Genomic DNA, 16937 nt, shown 5'->3' on the forward strand with positions numbered 1-16937 from the left:
TTTCCAGGCCAAGGACGGGAGCATCCACTGTTTAAACAAGTGGGGGAGGACAGCCGAAGTCTGCTGTAAGAATGCCTTCACCCAGGACCGCCGACAAAGGTCCCGAGGCCCCGGTGAACTCCAGCAGTGACCAGCAAACAAGCCCGTCACCTGAGCCCAGGCAGCAGCCGCCTCACCGGGGCAGATCAGAACGTGAAATCTGCCGAGTTCATCTAAGCACACCCAGCTTCCACCAGCCGCTCCCACACGCCCTGAAGCCCCTAGGCACAGGACAAGCTGCACCAGTAAGGCTCAGAGCGCTGGCGTGGGGGGCGGGCATGGAGCAGAGACGGCATCAGTCAGCCCGTGGCCAAGGCTTCGGGACGACTGAAGCCTCAGCTCAGCTCAAACCTCGGGTGTGCTCTCCTAGTCCCTACGTCAACCCGGCGTGGTCTTCTTGGTACACAGTCTTCACCATAGGCTGTTTGGGGAGAGGAAACCCTGGTAACGACACAGCTCGCTTCTAATGACGATACCACCACTATAAAGTCAGGGTAGGGCGAGGCAAGCCACACCGGTGTGGCTTGGACCTCTGGCCTCACAGAACACAAAGCAACGAAAGATTATAGAGCAATCACTTTTTCTCTCAACTTCAGCAGAAAGCAGTATCGGTTCAAGTTTAAAACACCAGCTGCTACTTCAAAACTGTGCAACAGTTCCTTTCCAGGCCCGTAGAGTTTTGCCCAGAGGCTGTCCCAGAGTTTGGCGTCACAGCACACTTCATTGGTCAGGCTTTGGAAACTGACTAGACAGACCTCAGTGACTGATCTTTTGCCATCGACCGAAAGAAGCCAGAGATGATGTAAAGTTACAGGGCCCTGGGCAGGTTCCCAGGGCCTCGGTGAGGAGCTCCCAGGAGTGAGCTGAGGACACAGCTCATGCTGGTTTCCCAGTGGCAGGATGGATCCACCTTCCTCTGTCCCAGACCAGCCACTCCTACAGCTGGCTGTGCCCAGACAGAACCCTGGTCACTTCTGCTGCCTGATTTTGTTTTGTTTTTTGAACATTCATAACCAATATGAGAAGGCTCCTCTGTCCATGGACTTCTCCGGGCAAGAATACTGGAGTGGGATGCCATTTCCTTCTCCAGGGGCTCTTCCTGACCCAGGGATCAAACCCAGGTCTCCCGCATCGCAGGCAGACTCTTTACTGACTGAGCCACCAGGGAAATCACCACGAGAAGACTTAGCAGATGTAAACGCTACTTTAAAAGGAATGTAGACCAAAGGCAGAGAACAGCAGCCTTGAAGAGCTAGGCTTAGCTTCAAAACCCTTCCTCTGGTGGGGAATGAGGGAGACAATCTTCCAGCAAGAAACGGAGAGAGCCAGGGCTCCCCAGGTGGTGCCAGTGGTAAAGAACCTGCCTGCCGATTCAGGAGACCTGAGACACGGGTTCGAGCCCTGCGTTGGGAAGATCCTCTGGTGGAAGATGTGGCAACGCACTCCAGAATTCTTAGGCCGGGAGAGTCCCCATGGACAGAGGAGCATGGAGGGCTACAGTCCATAGGGTTGCGAAGAGTCAGACACGACTGAAGCAACTTAGCACGCAGAAAGCACTAGGCCAGAGGGTGTCACAGCCATGCCGTCTCCCCTCCCAGCCCCACACAGGCTTGAGTGCCTGAGAATAAGTCCACAGGAATGGTGGCTAAACGCTTTCTCATTAGCCTGTTTCTCTATTTGCAGCCAGAGCGGCCCAGAACATCACACACTAGAACACGCTCAGGAGGACCACCGGCTGGCAAACAGTGCCAACCAGATCACAATGACAACCACTCAACCGACAATGAAAAACACACCTGGAAGAAGATGGGCGAAATCATCTTTCAGATGAACCCCAGGACAGTGGCGCCCCACCCCTGTGCCTCGGAGAGGTACTGCACTGGAGGCGCAAGAGCAGAGATAAGACGGCCCCAGAAAGGTGGGAGCAGACTTGCTGGCCACAAGCTCATGGTTCATCCCAAGTGACTGACGTGATGGTGTGACAAGCCTTGCAAAGAATAAGGACCCATACGTAAGGCCTCTTGACAAGGATCTGGGATGGGAGGAAGATGGGAGGCATGCCAGGGAAGGTGCCCGTCCGGACAGCCCTCGACAGAGTCTTGTAAAGAGGTCTTTACTCCAGGGTGTTGAAAAGATGACTCCTGGGGCCTCTAGTGACCAGAGACTGGCCAACTGTGAAGTCGCCCCAGCAGGGAGAAGAACAGGCCAGGCCAAGTTCACTGGAGGAGGGAGACTCGTCGACTGTAAGCAGAGGCCAGAGGGGGCCAGGAGATCCTGAGAAAGTTCTGGAGTCAGTCCTTTGGGTCAGGACCTGCCTGAGAAGCAGCTGGGCACACGGGGAACCCTAAAGCTTCTTCCCGGCTCCGTGGCCACAAGAAAGGGCAGATAGCACCTTGCTCCATCATCCCAGAGATGGCAGCACTTCCTCAGGTCCTCCAGGCACGACAGCAGTGTGATGATGAAACACCACGAGACGCAGCCCCCCAGGAAGACCCACCGCCCCCTTCCAATCCGCAATGCTCCTGCTGTCTGAGCTCCCCTCCCTGCCACTCCCCCCCAAATTCTCTGTGGCTGCAGGACCTGCTCCTCCTGCGGCCTGGACCCACCCGCACCTCGGCAGAGGACTAGGCCCAGCGGAGCCCGGGTGCCCAGGCTTACCTTGGTGTCCATCTTCCAGGTGATCTCCCGGATGCTCTGGAACCACTCAAACAGCTCCTCCACGCTGTCAGTGGCAAACTCTACTGGAGGGTCGCCCTGCTTCTTGGGCTCCAAGATAAAGACGAAAGACTTCTGGTTCTTCCCGTGTGGGGCTTTTACTTTGGGAAAAGGATAACAAAAGTCCTGATCAGCCTGACAGAAGGCCAAGATGACCAAACTTCTAGTTCTCAGGTCACTTCTCTTACGACCCCAAGCTGACCATCACTGTGGATGTCGGGGCTGACTGGGACGTCTACCCTGGATCAGGTAGTGGTGTGGGTCTTAAAGCGTGTCTTAAATGTGAATGTGACCTTATCTGGGAATGGGGGTCTGCACAGATGTACAGAAGGATCTCAGGAGATCATCCCTGCCTTCCTGGAGGACCCTAAACCTGAGAACCAGTATCCTCATCACAGGAAGGAGAGGAAAAGGGAGCCCGAGACACCGGGGAGTCAGCTGGCCATCGAAGATGGAGAGAGACTGCAGTAACGGGCGTAGGGCACGCATGGCCAGCAGCCCCGAGGAGCTAGGCATGGAATCGGTTCTCTCTGCAGAGAAAGTATGTTCTAGAAAGAGAAAATGATGGCTACAAGAGGAAAAACTAAAATCTCTGGGCTCATCTGCCAGGCAGTGCTCTAAGCAGAACACATCCCACTGTATCTTATTTCATCCTCGTCACAGCTTTTTGGGGTGCTACTCCTGTTCTGCCTGTCTCACGGGGGAGACGACAGAGACTTGTTGAGGCAGAGGAACCCACGGAAGTCCGCAGAGCTGGCAGCGGCCAAAGCTGAGGCTCCACTCAGACCTGACTCCCCTCCCCTGAGCCACAGGCCTGCGCTCTGAAGATGCAGCCCAGGGTGATACGAAGGCAACAGGGGGGAGAACAGCGCCCCGAATGCCCTAGATCCTGTGGGGCTGCTCAGTCCTGTCCGGCTCTTTGTGACCCCATGGACTGTAGCCCACCAGGCTCCTCTGTCCATGGAATTCTCCAGGCAAGAATACTGGAGTGGGTTGCCGTTTCCTTCTCCAGGGGATCTTCCCGAGCCAGGGGTGGAACCCGGGTCTCCCACATTGCAGGCAGACAACCTTCTGAGCCACCAGGGAAGCCCTGGATCGAGCCCGTCCCATAACTCGCAGCGGAACCTCGGGCAGCTCCTGTGGTCACTACGGGGCTTGCTTTTCTCATCCGTTAACGGGAGTAAGAGTCCTCCTCCCACTTGCTGAGGCTAATTGACTGAAGGGCTGCGGTGGGCTGGCGTCGGGGTGGGAGGAGCAGAGGACACGGAAGCCAGCTCTGGAAACCTAGGCAGCCCCAGAGAAGCAAGCTGCTCCAGCTTCTTGCCCAGAAAGCCTCTCCTCACTGCCTCCTTCCATCTTAAAAGGCCCCAGAAGCAGCGCAGATCACACCCCTGCCACCACGGGCCCATTGAGGCTGTGGGCTCCCTCCTGCTCCAGGCTCCAAGGGCGGAGGCCAGGCTTCCTGATGCCCAGCTGAGCTGAAGGAAGCTGCAGCCTTGGGGGCGGGGGGGGTTATGACAGGCGCAGGGTCTCACAGGGCCTGAGAGGTGGAGGTGAGCTGAGAGCCAGACACCCCCAACTCCACACTCCACTGCACGGATGTCTCAGCTCCTCCAAGAGAAGCCCAGGGAACCCAGGCGGCCCCTGAAATAAGGAAGACAGTGTTGGGAGTAACAGCAGCCCACAGCCGTCCGGCACTTGTTTGTACGCACCAGAATGTTTTCACACTTTACAGATGTTAATAGCGTAACAATCTATGAGACATAAAATGAAGTCATTGACCAGCCTGGCCCAGTACTCAGCTTCAGTACCCTAGCTGAGGCTAGAAAGCCCCACCCCCTGCCCGGGGCAGTCCAAAGGGGAGGCTGGGGGGCAGGGCGGGGACCTGGGTGGGAGTCCAGGCTGAGACCACATGTGCACATACCAACATTATAGATGTTGAGATTCAGGATTCCTCTGCAAAGGGACCCTAAGGGATTGTCTTCAATAATCTGTGAAGAAACAAGACAAAACTCACGTTCATCTTAACAGGAATAATAAAAAGATAACCAGTTTCCAAAGCACACCGTTTAGCAGAGACACTGCCTGTGGAACTGTTTAAAATGCATTTTCATTACAGGCTACGTCCACGGGGAGAGAGCTAAATAATGAAACCTGTTGCTGACGGGGACCCAGCGGCGAGTAGGTGCCGGCTGTTCAGCATTTCATTTCCCAACCTGTAAAAACGTGCCCTGTGCAGTCTAGGGCAGGTTTTGAAGTGTTTCCGCAGATCTGGTGTCAAAAAAAACACCGTAGACCCTTTCTTCTGACATTCCTATGAAATGGGACTGGCCTCCTTTTCCAGCCCAGCTCAAGAACCTTCTGTGGCTCCCTGATTCCTACAGAACCATCACCTAAGCTCTGCAGTCTGGCCTCCAGGCTTTCTGCTCCATCTGCCAGCTCTTCCTTCCACTGCACATTTTCCATCCCGGAGGCCAGATGAGATGGGAATATCTTGGTCTCTGGAAAGTTGGTAGAACTGTGTATCTGCCCATTGCATGGACCATCCCCACCCTCCACCGGGCTAATGCTGACTGTGGGCAAAGGGCAATGCGGTTCAGACACAGCTGGGAGGATCACGTCTCTGCCTCAGGCCAAGCACAGTTTCCACCACCACACCTTGGCTCAGGACACACCTCCCACCTGGAATTCCCTCCTGCCGGTCTCTCGCTGTTGAACTCTAACTTGACTTTTAACGCTCAAAGGTCCCTTCCTCCATGCAGCCTTCCCTGACTGCCCCAACTCTCTTAGAAGAAAGTCTAAGATTTCAGCCTCTGTGCACTGCTGTCACCTTGAAAGTACCTGCTCTTCAAGCTTTCTGAGCAAGAGGCAGTGAGGAGTAGAAATCAGGTTTGCAACGTCACCAGGAGAGCCCCCCCTCACCCCTCATGTGGGCCAGCTTGCTCACTCACACCGAACACGTTCTGAACGTCTGGCTGGCCAAGCTAAAAGTGTTTCATCTGCAAGTCAGTTTAAGCAAAGGACAAATTCCCTGTCTGGCCATTTTCACTCTGGGGGGAATCCTCCTGCATACGCAAAGCCTTCCAGCCCAGCACAACCTGATTTAACCTGACTGTCTGGTCACAGTGACTTTCACCCACAATTCGGGGACAGTCTTGATTTCCCCATCACTCTGCTGTCCCTGGTCCGGAGCTCAGGGCAACACATGCAAAAATGTGTCCACGGAGCCCCCAGAACAGGATCGGTGGGTCCTTCCCTGCTACAAACAATGGAGACTCACTTGCTTATCCGCCTCCTCCCCTTCCATTGGTGAAATGTCCTCGACGTAATTGGATGGGAAGTACTGCTGGATTCTGGTTCCATAGTCTCCTTTCCACCTACAGAAACACAGAAGGCATTGTCAGGAAGCCTGGGCCGAGCAGCGTTAACCCTCGTTACTGCTCGCTAGCTCCCTGCTGCTGGGGGCGGGAGGGAGGCGGCCAGTGACCGGGTGACCGGGGAGGGGGTCATCAGCTGTGGTCCTCTGCTGTTTCCACCAGCAGTGACTGCTGGGGCTCACCCTCCCCTGACCGTGATCCTAGTGTTTGGTCAGAGCCACCGTGTCCAAAGTTTCAGCACTTTAAGTGGGCATCAGATACTGTACAAGACAAAAGCTTGGCTCTGCCAGAGGCCCAACCCCTTCAAGGACGGCTGTGAATTTAGAGACAGGGGTGGGGGTAAGGAAGGGTCTGCCGTCAGATAGTCTGGACTTGAGTCCCAGCTCCACCACCAACTGCACCAGTGCCCTGAGCCTCAGACCCTCCATCTGGTGCGGGGGTGGTCCCTGTGTCCCCCTCTGAGGACCTTACTGGGACCATAGGAGTTAATATCGTCTTGCATTTACATATAAAGCACTCCATAGTGCTAATTCTTGTTATTCAGCTAAAACTGTGCCCCCACCCCTGACCTTCCCACCTTGGTAGCAACACTAATAACATGAGACATTATCAACATTTGTACGTGTCTTGACTCAAGCAAACTGGCCGCACCTCCAAGATGCCCCTAAGTCTGATGCCTGGACTGGATCCTCCTCCGAGCCCTCCCATGGCCCACTTTCTGCAGTCAGGGGGCTCCTTCCAGAATGCACCTCTGACCCACCACACCGAGGCTTTCAAAATCAAGCCTAGACTGTGTAGCTTGGCCATCATAATGCTCTAACCCAGGGACCTCAACTCCTGCCTGTCTCTGCCTTGAACCTGATATTCATCCCAGACCATCTGTGGCCCACTTCCCACATGGCCCTGCCATGCTCTCTACCTTCCATGCCATAGTCCATGCCCTCTAAAGCCACCTAACAATGTAAGACTCAGCCGCAGTCTTCCTCTTCCAGGAAGCCCTCCCTGACTGCCACCAGGCTGAGAGCTCTTCCTCTGTGCTCCCTGGGATCTTTCCCCCCGCTGTCAAAGCAGTCTACACCTTACATTAACCTACAGTTACCCATCAGTTTCCCCTCTACATGTGAACTTCCTCAGTCTTAATCAAATCTACACTTGGGGGCACTCACACATTACTGACTGGAAACATATTAACTCCAGAGGCATGAGTTTCTGCAAAAATCCCCTGGTCAATAATGTGTTAACAAATGTTTGCTGACCTGAATAAGCAGAGAGGACTGACTGTCCCATGGCCTGGTGGAAACAGAACTGCCAGCTGTGAGGCCATTTCACATTCTCTTTTCAACCTTCATTTCTCCAGACCCATCTCCAGCAAAGTCTGGCTGAATGGGCAACTGTGTGGACCACGTGCCCAGAACTGGGTAGTTTACACCTGCGGTCCAGGTGTAACTATTAATTATGCATTCCTTTCACTCTCAAATGCATCCCAGTTTAAACAAAAATGATTTGGTCCTCTAATCTGGAAGGATGCAAAAAAATGTGGTCCGAGGCAGGCATCCCACTAGGTGGCAATCTTGACAGCAGGGAGAGAATGAGCAATGAGGGCACCTCAGAAGGGCCTACGGCTTACCCTCAGTCCCTCGCTAACAGCACTTACTCCAGTCTCTTAACCCATCTGGAGACAAAATCCTCTGAGGATCCAGGTAAGAATGGGTTTGGAAAGAGGGTGTTCTCCAAATTAAAAGAAAAAAAAAAAAACTTGGTAAACCTCTGGATCTAGCACATGAGTGCGTAAAGAGTGTGGCCTCTTGAATCAGAAGGCCTAGCTTCAAATCTCAGGCTGCTATGTGACCCTGGACAAGTTCCTGCTTCTCTGTGCTCAAGTGTCCTCATCTGTAAAATGCAGGGAAGAAGAGAAGCAACCTTAGAGGGTCACTGTGTGGATCCCATGAATGACTTCAAATTAAGTCCTTAAGACGGTGCTGACACTGCTCCTTTTGAGTTGCTATTCAGATCTCTAGTCGGGACCGGCTAGCTCCCGAGAGGAAGAAGCACCAATTTGTGAGGTGCCTGAGTCTCTGCAAGGACTCATGGTTATGAACAACCCTTACTGCTCTAAGACAGGAACCATCCCATGAAACCACCTGCTGAGGGAAGCTATGGGTGGGCAGAGAATTCTTCTCCCTGGGTGAAAAATAAAAGGGGGAAGAGAGAACTCAACTGTCACACACCATGGTGCCTTTGGCCTGAAAATGCACCTCTTTAATCCACAATGGGGCCACTGCGCAGGGCATGGGACTATGCAATAGCACAAGAATTTGAATTTAAAACGCACAGGTTTGCATAATGGGAAGAGCCTGTGGTGTTCAGTAGCTGAACTTTGGAAAGCCTCATTCACTGCATCTATTCATTGCCCATGGGATTCTCCAGGCATGAATACTGGAGTGGGTTGCCATGCCCTCCTCCACGGTATCTTCCCGATCCAGGGATCGAACCCACTGCATCTTTTATGACTCCTGTGTTGCAGGCAGGTTCTTTACCACTAGCGCCACCTGGGAAGCCCACATAAAGCAGAGATAATCACAGTCATAACCCTGCAGGGCTGTAACAAGAATTTTCTTAGATAATGTATGAAAGCAATTAGCATAGTGCTTGCCACACAGTAAGACGTCAATAAATGGCAGCTGCTATTACAATTAAGATAACATGTATTATGACATATATTAATAGATGACATTATCATAATTGCTATTGCTGTTTACCCACTTTTGCAAATAGAGCATGCGTTGGTCACGTCCCCAGAGAAAGCATGACACGTCAAAGTCAGGGCAGAACAAGAGATACGGGGGTCAGGGCTCAGCCAGCGCTTGAGTCTCACTGCTAGAAGGGGACAGGTCAAGGGGCCCAGCTGCCCTCAGCCTTACCAGCCCCCGGGCTCCTTGGAGACGTTGTGGATGAGGGCACCACGGCAAAAGCTCAGCTCATCGCTCTGCTTGGCTCTGTAATCATACAGAGCTTTCACGGTTCTCTGAGGCTTTCAGGGAAAACAAGAAGGTAAAGGGTCAGGCCAGGCAACAGAACAGGGAGGCAGCAGCACTTTCTGGCACATTTGGTTCTTCTCAAAACAGAGGGCGGCTTTAGCCCAGGGTTATGGCGCCCTCTGGTGGCGAAGGGCTTGCATTGCCAGGAGCCACAAGTTGAGTTGAGTTCAGCCAGCCTCAGCATCCGTTCTTCCGATGAACACCCAGGACTGATCTCCTTTAGGATGGATCCAACCAGGATCTCCTTGCAGTCCAAGGGACTCTCAAGAGTCTTCTCCAACACCACAGTTCAAAAGCATCAATTTTTCGGCGCTCAGCTATCTTCACAGTCCAACTCTCACATCCATACATGACCACTGGAAAAATCATAGCCTTGACTAGACAGACCTTTGTTGGCAAAGTAATGTCTCTGCTTTTTAATATGCTATCTAGGTTGGTCATAAGTTTCCTTCAGGAACGCCTAAATCAGAGCCTAGGTTTTTCCAGTAGTCATGTACAGATGTCAGAGTTGGCCCACAAAGAAGGCTGAGCACCGAAGAATTGATGCTTTCGAACTGTGATGCCGGATAAGACTCTTCAGAGTCTCCTGGACAGCAAGGACATCAAACCAGTCCATCCTAAAGGAAACCAACCCTGAATAATCATTGGAAGGACTGATGCTGAAGCTGAAGCTCCTATACTTTGGCCACCTGATGCAAAAAGCAGACTCTACTAGAAAAGACCCTGATGCTTGGAAAGATTGAAGGCGGGAGGAGAAGGGGACGACAGAGGATGAGATGGTTGGATGGCATCACTGACTCAATGGACATGAGTTTGAGCAAACTCCGGGAGATGGTGAAGGACAGGGAGGCCTGAGATGATACAGTCCATGGGTCGCAAAAAGTCGGACACAACTAAACATCTGAACAACAAAGGGCACCTCAGCATGAGCCGGTATTTCCTCCACAAAGGAAGGACATGCCTTTGAGGAACCACGCCCACCACCTCTGACGTTCTCACTACCCATGTTCACCAGCCCGCTCAGCAGTTCACACTCAACACCGTTTCTGGCGGCCCCCGAGCCTCACCAGCATTTTTACCGGTGATGCCCTGACATGCCCTGGGATGCTGGCATTCTGCAGTGCCCGAGGTGCTCCTCCATGAAATCACCAAGTGCGGCCTCGCACGGGCAGAAACAGGACAGAACCAAGTGCAGAGCGCCTCCTCCGCGATTTGCTGCCAGGCAAACACAAACCCACAGCAAAATGAGCACCCACACAGCAAGCAGACGCTTAATAGGAAAACCTCCGAAACTGCCAACCTGCTTACATCAGCAGTGTCCCCTCCGCCGACACAAGGAAGTGGGAATGGGGGTTTTCGCAAGGAATCCATAAAACTGCTCCTCAAGAGCACGGGGCTCTGAAGTCAGACATGTGGTTCAAATCCTCGGTTTGCCCCTCTGTCTGTTTCCCCATCTATGAAATAGGGATTGAAATACCACATACTTCACAGGGTCATTGAGACTATTAAGTGAGATAATACACGCAAGGATAAAAATGACAACAGTGAGTATTCCTTAGTTCTTACTATAGTCAAAGCCCTGTTTTAGACCTTTTATCTCCTCTAATCCTCATAATCCTAACAGGCAGGGAGTAGTGATGGTATCCCATTTTAGAGACGAGGAAATAGAGGTCCAGACAGATGAAGCATCCTTGGCCAAAGTCAACCACCTGGCAAGTGGCTGAGCAGAGAAAGACTCCATTAATGTGAGGCACCACCACAGTCTGTGCACAGTGTGGGTTCTGTAAGCTTTGCCATGGGAACTCCAACCAGAGCTTTTGAACCTGACTCCTCAGCCTTCCAACAGAGCCAGCTCTTCTGTGCACCCTGCTTCAAGGGCAGACTGGACAAGTTGTATCTTTCCCCATGAAACTCTACAGGTCGCTGCCAGACTCCAAGGCCACGAGAAGGTACAGCCAGTGGCAGAGAGGGTGCCACGTGACGGCGTCTGCGAGGAGTAAGTCTGCAGCCTGAGGGATGGCAGGAGGGGTCCTCATGTCAGGGCCCCCGTGAGCTGGAGAAACGAGCCACCCAGCGCGTGACCAAGCAGGCATGTGGCTACAAGCGCATGTCCGGGAGCATCCAAATCCCAGCTCCACACTTACATCAGCCATTCAACTACTGTGTACCTCAGCTGTCTCATCTGTACAATGGGCACAAAAATGGCACCTAGTGCCTGGGGCTGCTAGAGGTAATGAGCCATCAGGTGCTCAGCTCAATGCTCGCTATGCAGTCATCAATATGTGTTACCTGTCAATACTGACCTCATCATTCCAGTTCTAAGAACTCATCCAAAGGACATAAAGAGAAAGACACAAAACCTCACAGGTGAAGAAATCATTTTAGTGTTGATGAGAAGAGCTCAGCCTAGAGACAACCCAAATGGCCATTGATGGAGACACAGCTAAAGGGCCCAGTTACCTAGAATAGTGTACAGCATAAAAAATATTCTCTTTTTAAGTTACAGTTCTACTCCGGGTTCAGTTCAGTTGCTCAGTCATGTCCGACTCTGCGACCCCATGGCCTGCGACACGCTAGGCTTCCCTGACCAGGTACCCCATCAAAATTGCGTGGCTCAACAAAAAATGGTCATTAAGTAGATCAGCAGTGAATAAACTCACCTGTGGCCAAGCAGCAGGTGAACGAAGAATAGAAATGGTAGGTGCTGGGGTGGGTGCTGTAAACACACCTCCCAGCGGACAAGGACCAGTGGGGATGGACACCCACAGGTGCAGACGGCTACCGCTTCAGGATGGTGAGACCAGGCGGGACGGTTTTCCCTGCTTTTAATTTCCCTTTCCATTGTTACATCATTTTTCAATCACAAGAAGAATAACTGTATTTTGAGGCACTCGCCATGGTCTAGCAGCTTGTACTCAAACTCCGCATATGATCATGTTTTACTAGGCTCATTGGATATAGGAAGACTTCCTCTACATACCGTGGTATAGTTACCAGGGTTTAATAATGGGGAGATTTCACATCAAACATCCCGACTACTGGCTTGTCTTGAGAAGTCAGAAGACCCTGCCTGGTCTCTGAAATGGCAGCTGCTGACGGGGGTGGCTGCTCTTGAGATGGGTGCATTCTCGGTTTACCATGATCTCCACCATCCCCCGACATCTGCCTGACGTGAGGCCATGTCATTCTCATAACCAGAGCATCTGTCAGTTCTAATAAATGCTTTTTTTTTTCTATTTGGCTAAGTCCCCTAAGGCACTTCACACCCGGTTCCATGCACCCACAATTTTTCAAGACTTCACTGCTTGCTGAAAGGGATTTGCATTGGCCACGGAGTTATACGTTTAAAAGAAAATCTCTGATTGCCGCAGAGCCGGCCAGCAGGGTGTCCCTTCCAAAGCGAGAACTGTGCACTCATCACAGACAGGACGGCCCCGCCAGACGGAAAACTCGGCAGCACTGCTCCTCTGCAGGCTCCAGCTGAATTTAAGATGAAACCGGGAGCTTCAGGCAACAGTAAAACCCAGCCCTACCTGCGTGAAATGACTCAGCAGCCAGGGTGGGAATACGAGATAGCCTGAGCACGGCAGAGGGGTCGCTGAACCAAATGGAATTTATAAACACCACAGGCTCAGTCAGTGAGCAAGGAACATCTGAGAAGACTCTTAATTAGAAGCTGTTGGGCCCAAAGGTGGTTCATCAAACTTCAGAATTTTAGCAAGGCTCAGTCACATTTGGATGGAATTCTATCAACCTCTTCCCTGAAACTAGATGTCACATTGTCAATCGTCATTTCTTCTCCCCTCCAAAAATTTTTTGGCCGAGTTTTCCAAAACATTCCCTTGCCCTGTTTTAACTGGGGGATAGACCCTACATCAATCTGTTTGTTGTTATTTAATCACTAAGTCGTGTCCAGCTCTTCTGCAACCCCATGGCTGTGGCCTGACAGGCTCCTCTGTCTATGGTATTATCCAGGCTAGAATACTGGAGTGGGTTGCCATTTCCTTCTCCAGGGGATCTTCCTGATCCAGGGACTGAACCCACATCTCCTGCATTGGCAGGTGATTTCTTTACCACTGAACCACCTGAGAAGACTCATGTCAGTCTAGTGACTAGGTAATAGTGTGAATCAGAAGTTTGCACTGTACCATTGAAGGATTGATTTCACTGGGATCCACATACATCCTGCTGACGTCATAGAGGGAGTTTATATCTCTTTCCTGAAAAAGAAGAGAGAAAAATAAATGGAATCATTCAAGCTCCTGGGACAGCCCTAACTTAGAACAAGACTTCTAGCCATCCTCATGGTTTCCTGCCCTCTAGCAGAAGAGCTGAAACCTCACTTTATTCACATTGTGGGTAGAGCCAGTAAGAAGCTATTAAGAAGTTCCCCAAAAGTTGGAAATCTTACCCCAGAATCAGAAAGGCCCCTATGCAGGCCTACCCCATGCCAGGCGCCATCCTCCTTTGTCAAAACATAAGATCTGAGATGCTCTGGTGTCCTGGAGCAAGCTCACCACTCTTCCTGACCCACGTTCAATGTCGGCAGCTTGAAACTGGCCACCGCAGGAGTACTCACAGTGCAGAAATTGGCAAATGCCACAAAGCAGGGCTTCTCTCCGCAGAGCGGGCAGTAAACCTTCACCAGCACACGCTGGAGACCCCTCCTGCCCTTCCCCAGCCCCCATGGGCTGCACACCCACCCCACACTGCAGTCCTGTGCCTGCCTGCCCCCCACCTGGAACCCGCCTCCTTCACAGCTCCCCAGCCGCTCCGCCCCTGGCTGCCGTCCTACCCTCTGCAGGAGGCCCGCTCCCAACTCCCTGGCCCCAGTCTGATGCAGTGCCCACCCCACAGCGCCCCATCCTGTTCTTGTCTTCACTGTAACTCACCCTGCCCGGGAGCATCATATTTATGTGACTGTGTCACCCGCTCCCCTTTCTAGAACCTGAATGTCCCAAGGGCTCACGGTGTTCCACCGTGCTCTCCCAGCATCCAGACACACGGTTCCTGATGCGTGGCTGGTGCACAATCTCTTTTCACTAAAGTACTGAATCTATCTGATAGGAACTGGGACACGGTAATCAGACTGGCTCCCTTCACCGCCCAGAACCCCCCAGTGGGGACTTCCCTGGTGGTCCGGATATCACTTCCACTGCAGGGGCTGCAGGTTCAATCCCTGGTCAGGGAACTAAGATACTGTGTGCTGCATGGCATGGCCCAAAAAAAGAAAAGAACAACTCTCCAATGGCTCAGAATAAAAGCCCCTGTGTGTGGCCCCACTCCACACGGTTCCATCCTTATTTAGTTCTGCCCCAGCCCTAGACCACTGAGGCCCAGCCATGCCAGCTTCTCCTCTTTGCCCCCACGCATGCTCTCACCTCAGGACCTTTGCACTGACTGTTCTTTCTCCTCCTCACAGCTGCAGGCTGTCTCCTCCACCTCCCAGCATGTCTGCCCACGTCTCCTCGTCAGCAAGCCCCTCCTGAGCAGCCCCGAGAACTGCGGCCCCTTCCCCATCATCTACCCACTTATCCACCTGTCTCAGTGTTGTTCTCTGGAGCACTTATCATCCTACCAGCTGACACATGCTCTGATAGTTCTTCATCTCGTGTGTCGTCTGTCTCCCCCACTCTGGACTGTAAGAGCACGGGGCACTGTCTGCGTCCACTCTGCAGCTTTGGACCCAGAGCCTTGCGCGGTGCATGTACGTGCTCGATAAAGGTTTGCTGAATGAACCAACAGGTGAACCGTAACCTCAGATGGGATATCCCACCGCGTCCCGGGCGGGTCAGCCACCCACCATGTTGTAGCGCTCCAGGAGCTCAGGGGTCACGGGGTAGCGCAGTTTCATCTTCCGGTAAAGCGCGTGCTTCTCGTAGTAGCTGACCAGCTCCACGAGGCTCTCGAAGTAGGCGGAGGTGCCCAGCACGAAGTGCCGGCCATCTCGGTTGATGCGACAGTGCTTCACCTTGCCCCTGGCCCTGGGGGGAGACCACGGGGCTGACATCCTGCAGCCGGGTGACGGCCACACGAGCCCACCAACAGCAAACAGCCCGGTCACCCATCCTGGGGCACCGAACAGACCGACGTGGTGGGACATCCCTGGGGCCCCAGTGGGTTATCTCCACACTTCCAACACAAGGGGCACAGGTTTGATCCCTGGTCAGGATCCCAGGATGGCACGTGCCACGCGGTGAGGTCAAAAGAGCATCTGAAGGGCCTTCCCTGGTGGCCCAGCGGCTAAGACTCTGCACCCCCAATGCAGACACCCTGAGTTCAATCCCTGGTCCGGGAACTAGATCCCATGTACTGCAACTAAGACTTGGCAAAGTTAAATAAACGAATAAATATTTAAGTATTTGAAAAAATATTAATTAATTTAAAAATAAATAGGTGAGGCCTTGAAGGCAGCCCAGTGTCCGGAACATCACTTGGGAACTCAACCTTTGGAACCCAGTGTTCTGCTACCATCACCAAGAACACGCAGGGAAACCTGGCAAATGGGAGATGGAGGGACAGTTTGATGAACGGGGTCTGACCCTCCCTCATACTGCTTTTGGTGGAAATTGGAGGACACAGGTGTCTCGGGGTAGCATTGACACCGAGAACCACGGCCCTGAGATGGCTGGTCCATACGGCCTGCCCACTGGCGGTGAGCAGCAGCGGCGGCTGGGAGGAGACCAGGGCTGCATCACCACCCATCTGGGTTGCCAGTGCTGCTGGGGTGCAAACTCCAGCTCCACCGCTAACGGGCTGCAGGTTTTCAGCAGGTTGTTCCATCGCCCTGTGCCTCAGTTTCCTCCTCCGAAAAGTAGGAATAAGGGTCACGCTCACCCCACAGAGTTGTGGGAAGATTAAATGATCAGTGTAAAACACATTACTCTCGGGAACACAGACCAGTGGCTGGCATGCTGAAAGCACACAGTATTAGCGCAGGCTGCTTTTGCTCTCGTTATTACTGTCTCCATCGTAGCTGACACTCTGGACAGAGGACCCTGGGTCCAGCGTCCACCTGCAGTTCCCCCTTTCTTCTCCCACCTGCCCTTCCCAGGCGCCTCTGCAGAATGAGAAGTGGCTCCAGCCCAGGGACTTACCTGAAGGTGATGGCGTAGGAGTCAGTACCTTCCCGCTTCCGGATCAGGAAGGCCCCATCCCGGGGGACCCGCATCAGCATGTCCTCCGCTTCTCCGCGGCTCAGCCCGTCGTAGTACCACCTGCAGCACAGGCCGGGGAAATGGCCAGGGGAGAGGTCGCTGAGACGCAGCGGTGGAAGACGTGGTGGGTCCCCGGGAGGCCTTAAGTACGAGCCTGGAGCCCACCACGGAAATCACACAGCAGGCCTCCCCATCTGAAATCCCTTCCAGAGACGGCGACTGTGAAAACAATCACCCAGACACAGCTCAGGTGAAGTATTCGTGTGGGGAGTCTGCTTGGACCACGAGAGAATAAATCAACTTAAATCTATAACCCCTCCCCGACCACTGACCCAAGCATCAGTGACACAGCCACTGCAGTGTCTCAGAAAATCAGAGGCAGAAAACACACACAGTGGGGTTTTAGAGGGGCTGGGGGTTAATTTCAAAGATGCAAAATAGCAAATTTTAAGGCCATCCACTTGAACACAGACAAGAAAAGTAAAAATCAAAGTTGTCACAGCTCTATGGCTTCCTCAGAAAGGTGCACTTGAGCAGGCTTCTGATTAAAAATTACTCTTTTCTTTTCAGAACTAGTTAACCCTTTGCAAGGCCTAACCGATATTCTCTTT

At 52.7% G+C, this 16937-nt stretch overlaps 1 protein-coding gene across 1 annotated transcript in view; it reads right to left on the reverse strand.

Moving 5' to 3' along the window:
- The window catches only part of PLCG2 (phospholipase C gamma 2), a 152803-nt gene that overhangs the window by 28577 nt on the left and 107289 nt on the right, over nucleotides 1-16937 (reverse strand). The window contains exons 19-25 of the mRNA XM_070451481.1: nucleotides 16267-16386; nucleotides 14973-15153; nucleotides 13318-13389; nucleotides 9053-9162; nucleotides 6035-6131; nucleotides 4679-4745; nucleotides 2698-2855 (exon numbers count right to left, since the gene is read on the reverse strand). Coding sequence (XP_070307582.1) covers nucleotides 2698-2855; nucleotides 4679-4745; nucleotides 6035-6131; nucleotides 9053-9162; nucleotides 13318-13389; nucleotides 14973-15153; nucleotides 16267-16386 — 805 coding nt within the window. The remainder of the gene's footprint in view (nucleotides 1-2697; nucleotides 2856-4678; nucleotides 4746-6034; nucleotides 6132-9052; nucleotides 9163-13317; nucleotides 13390-14972; nucleotides 15154-16266; nucleotides 16387-16937) is intronic.

Source organism: Odocoileus virginianus, chromosome 20 (assembly GCF_023699985.2).
Source record: "Odocoileus virginianus isolate 20LAN1187 ecotype Illinois chromosome 20, Ovbor_1.2, whole genome shotgun sequence".
NCBI lineage: Eukaryota > Metazoa > Chordata > Mammalia > Artiodactyla > Cervidae > Odocoileus > Odocoileus virginianus.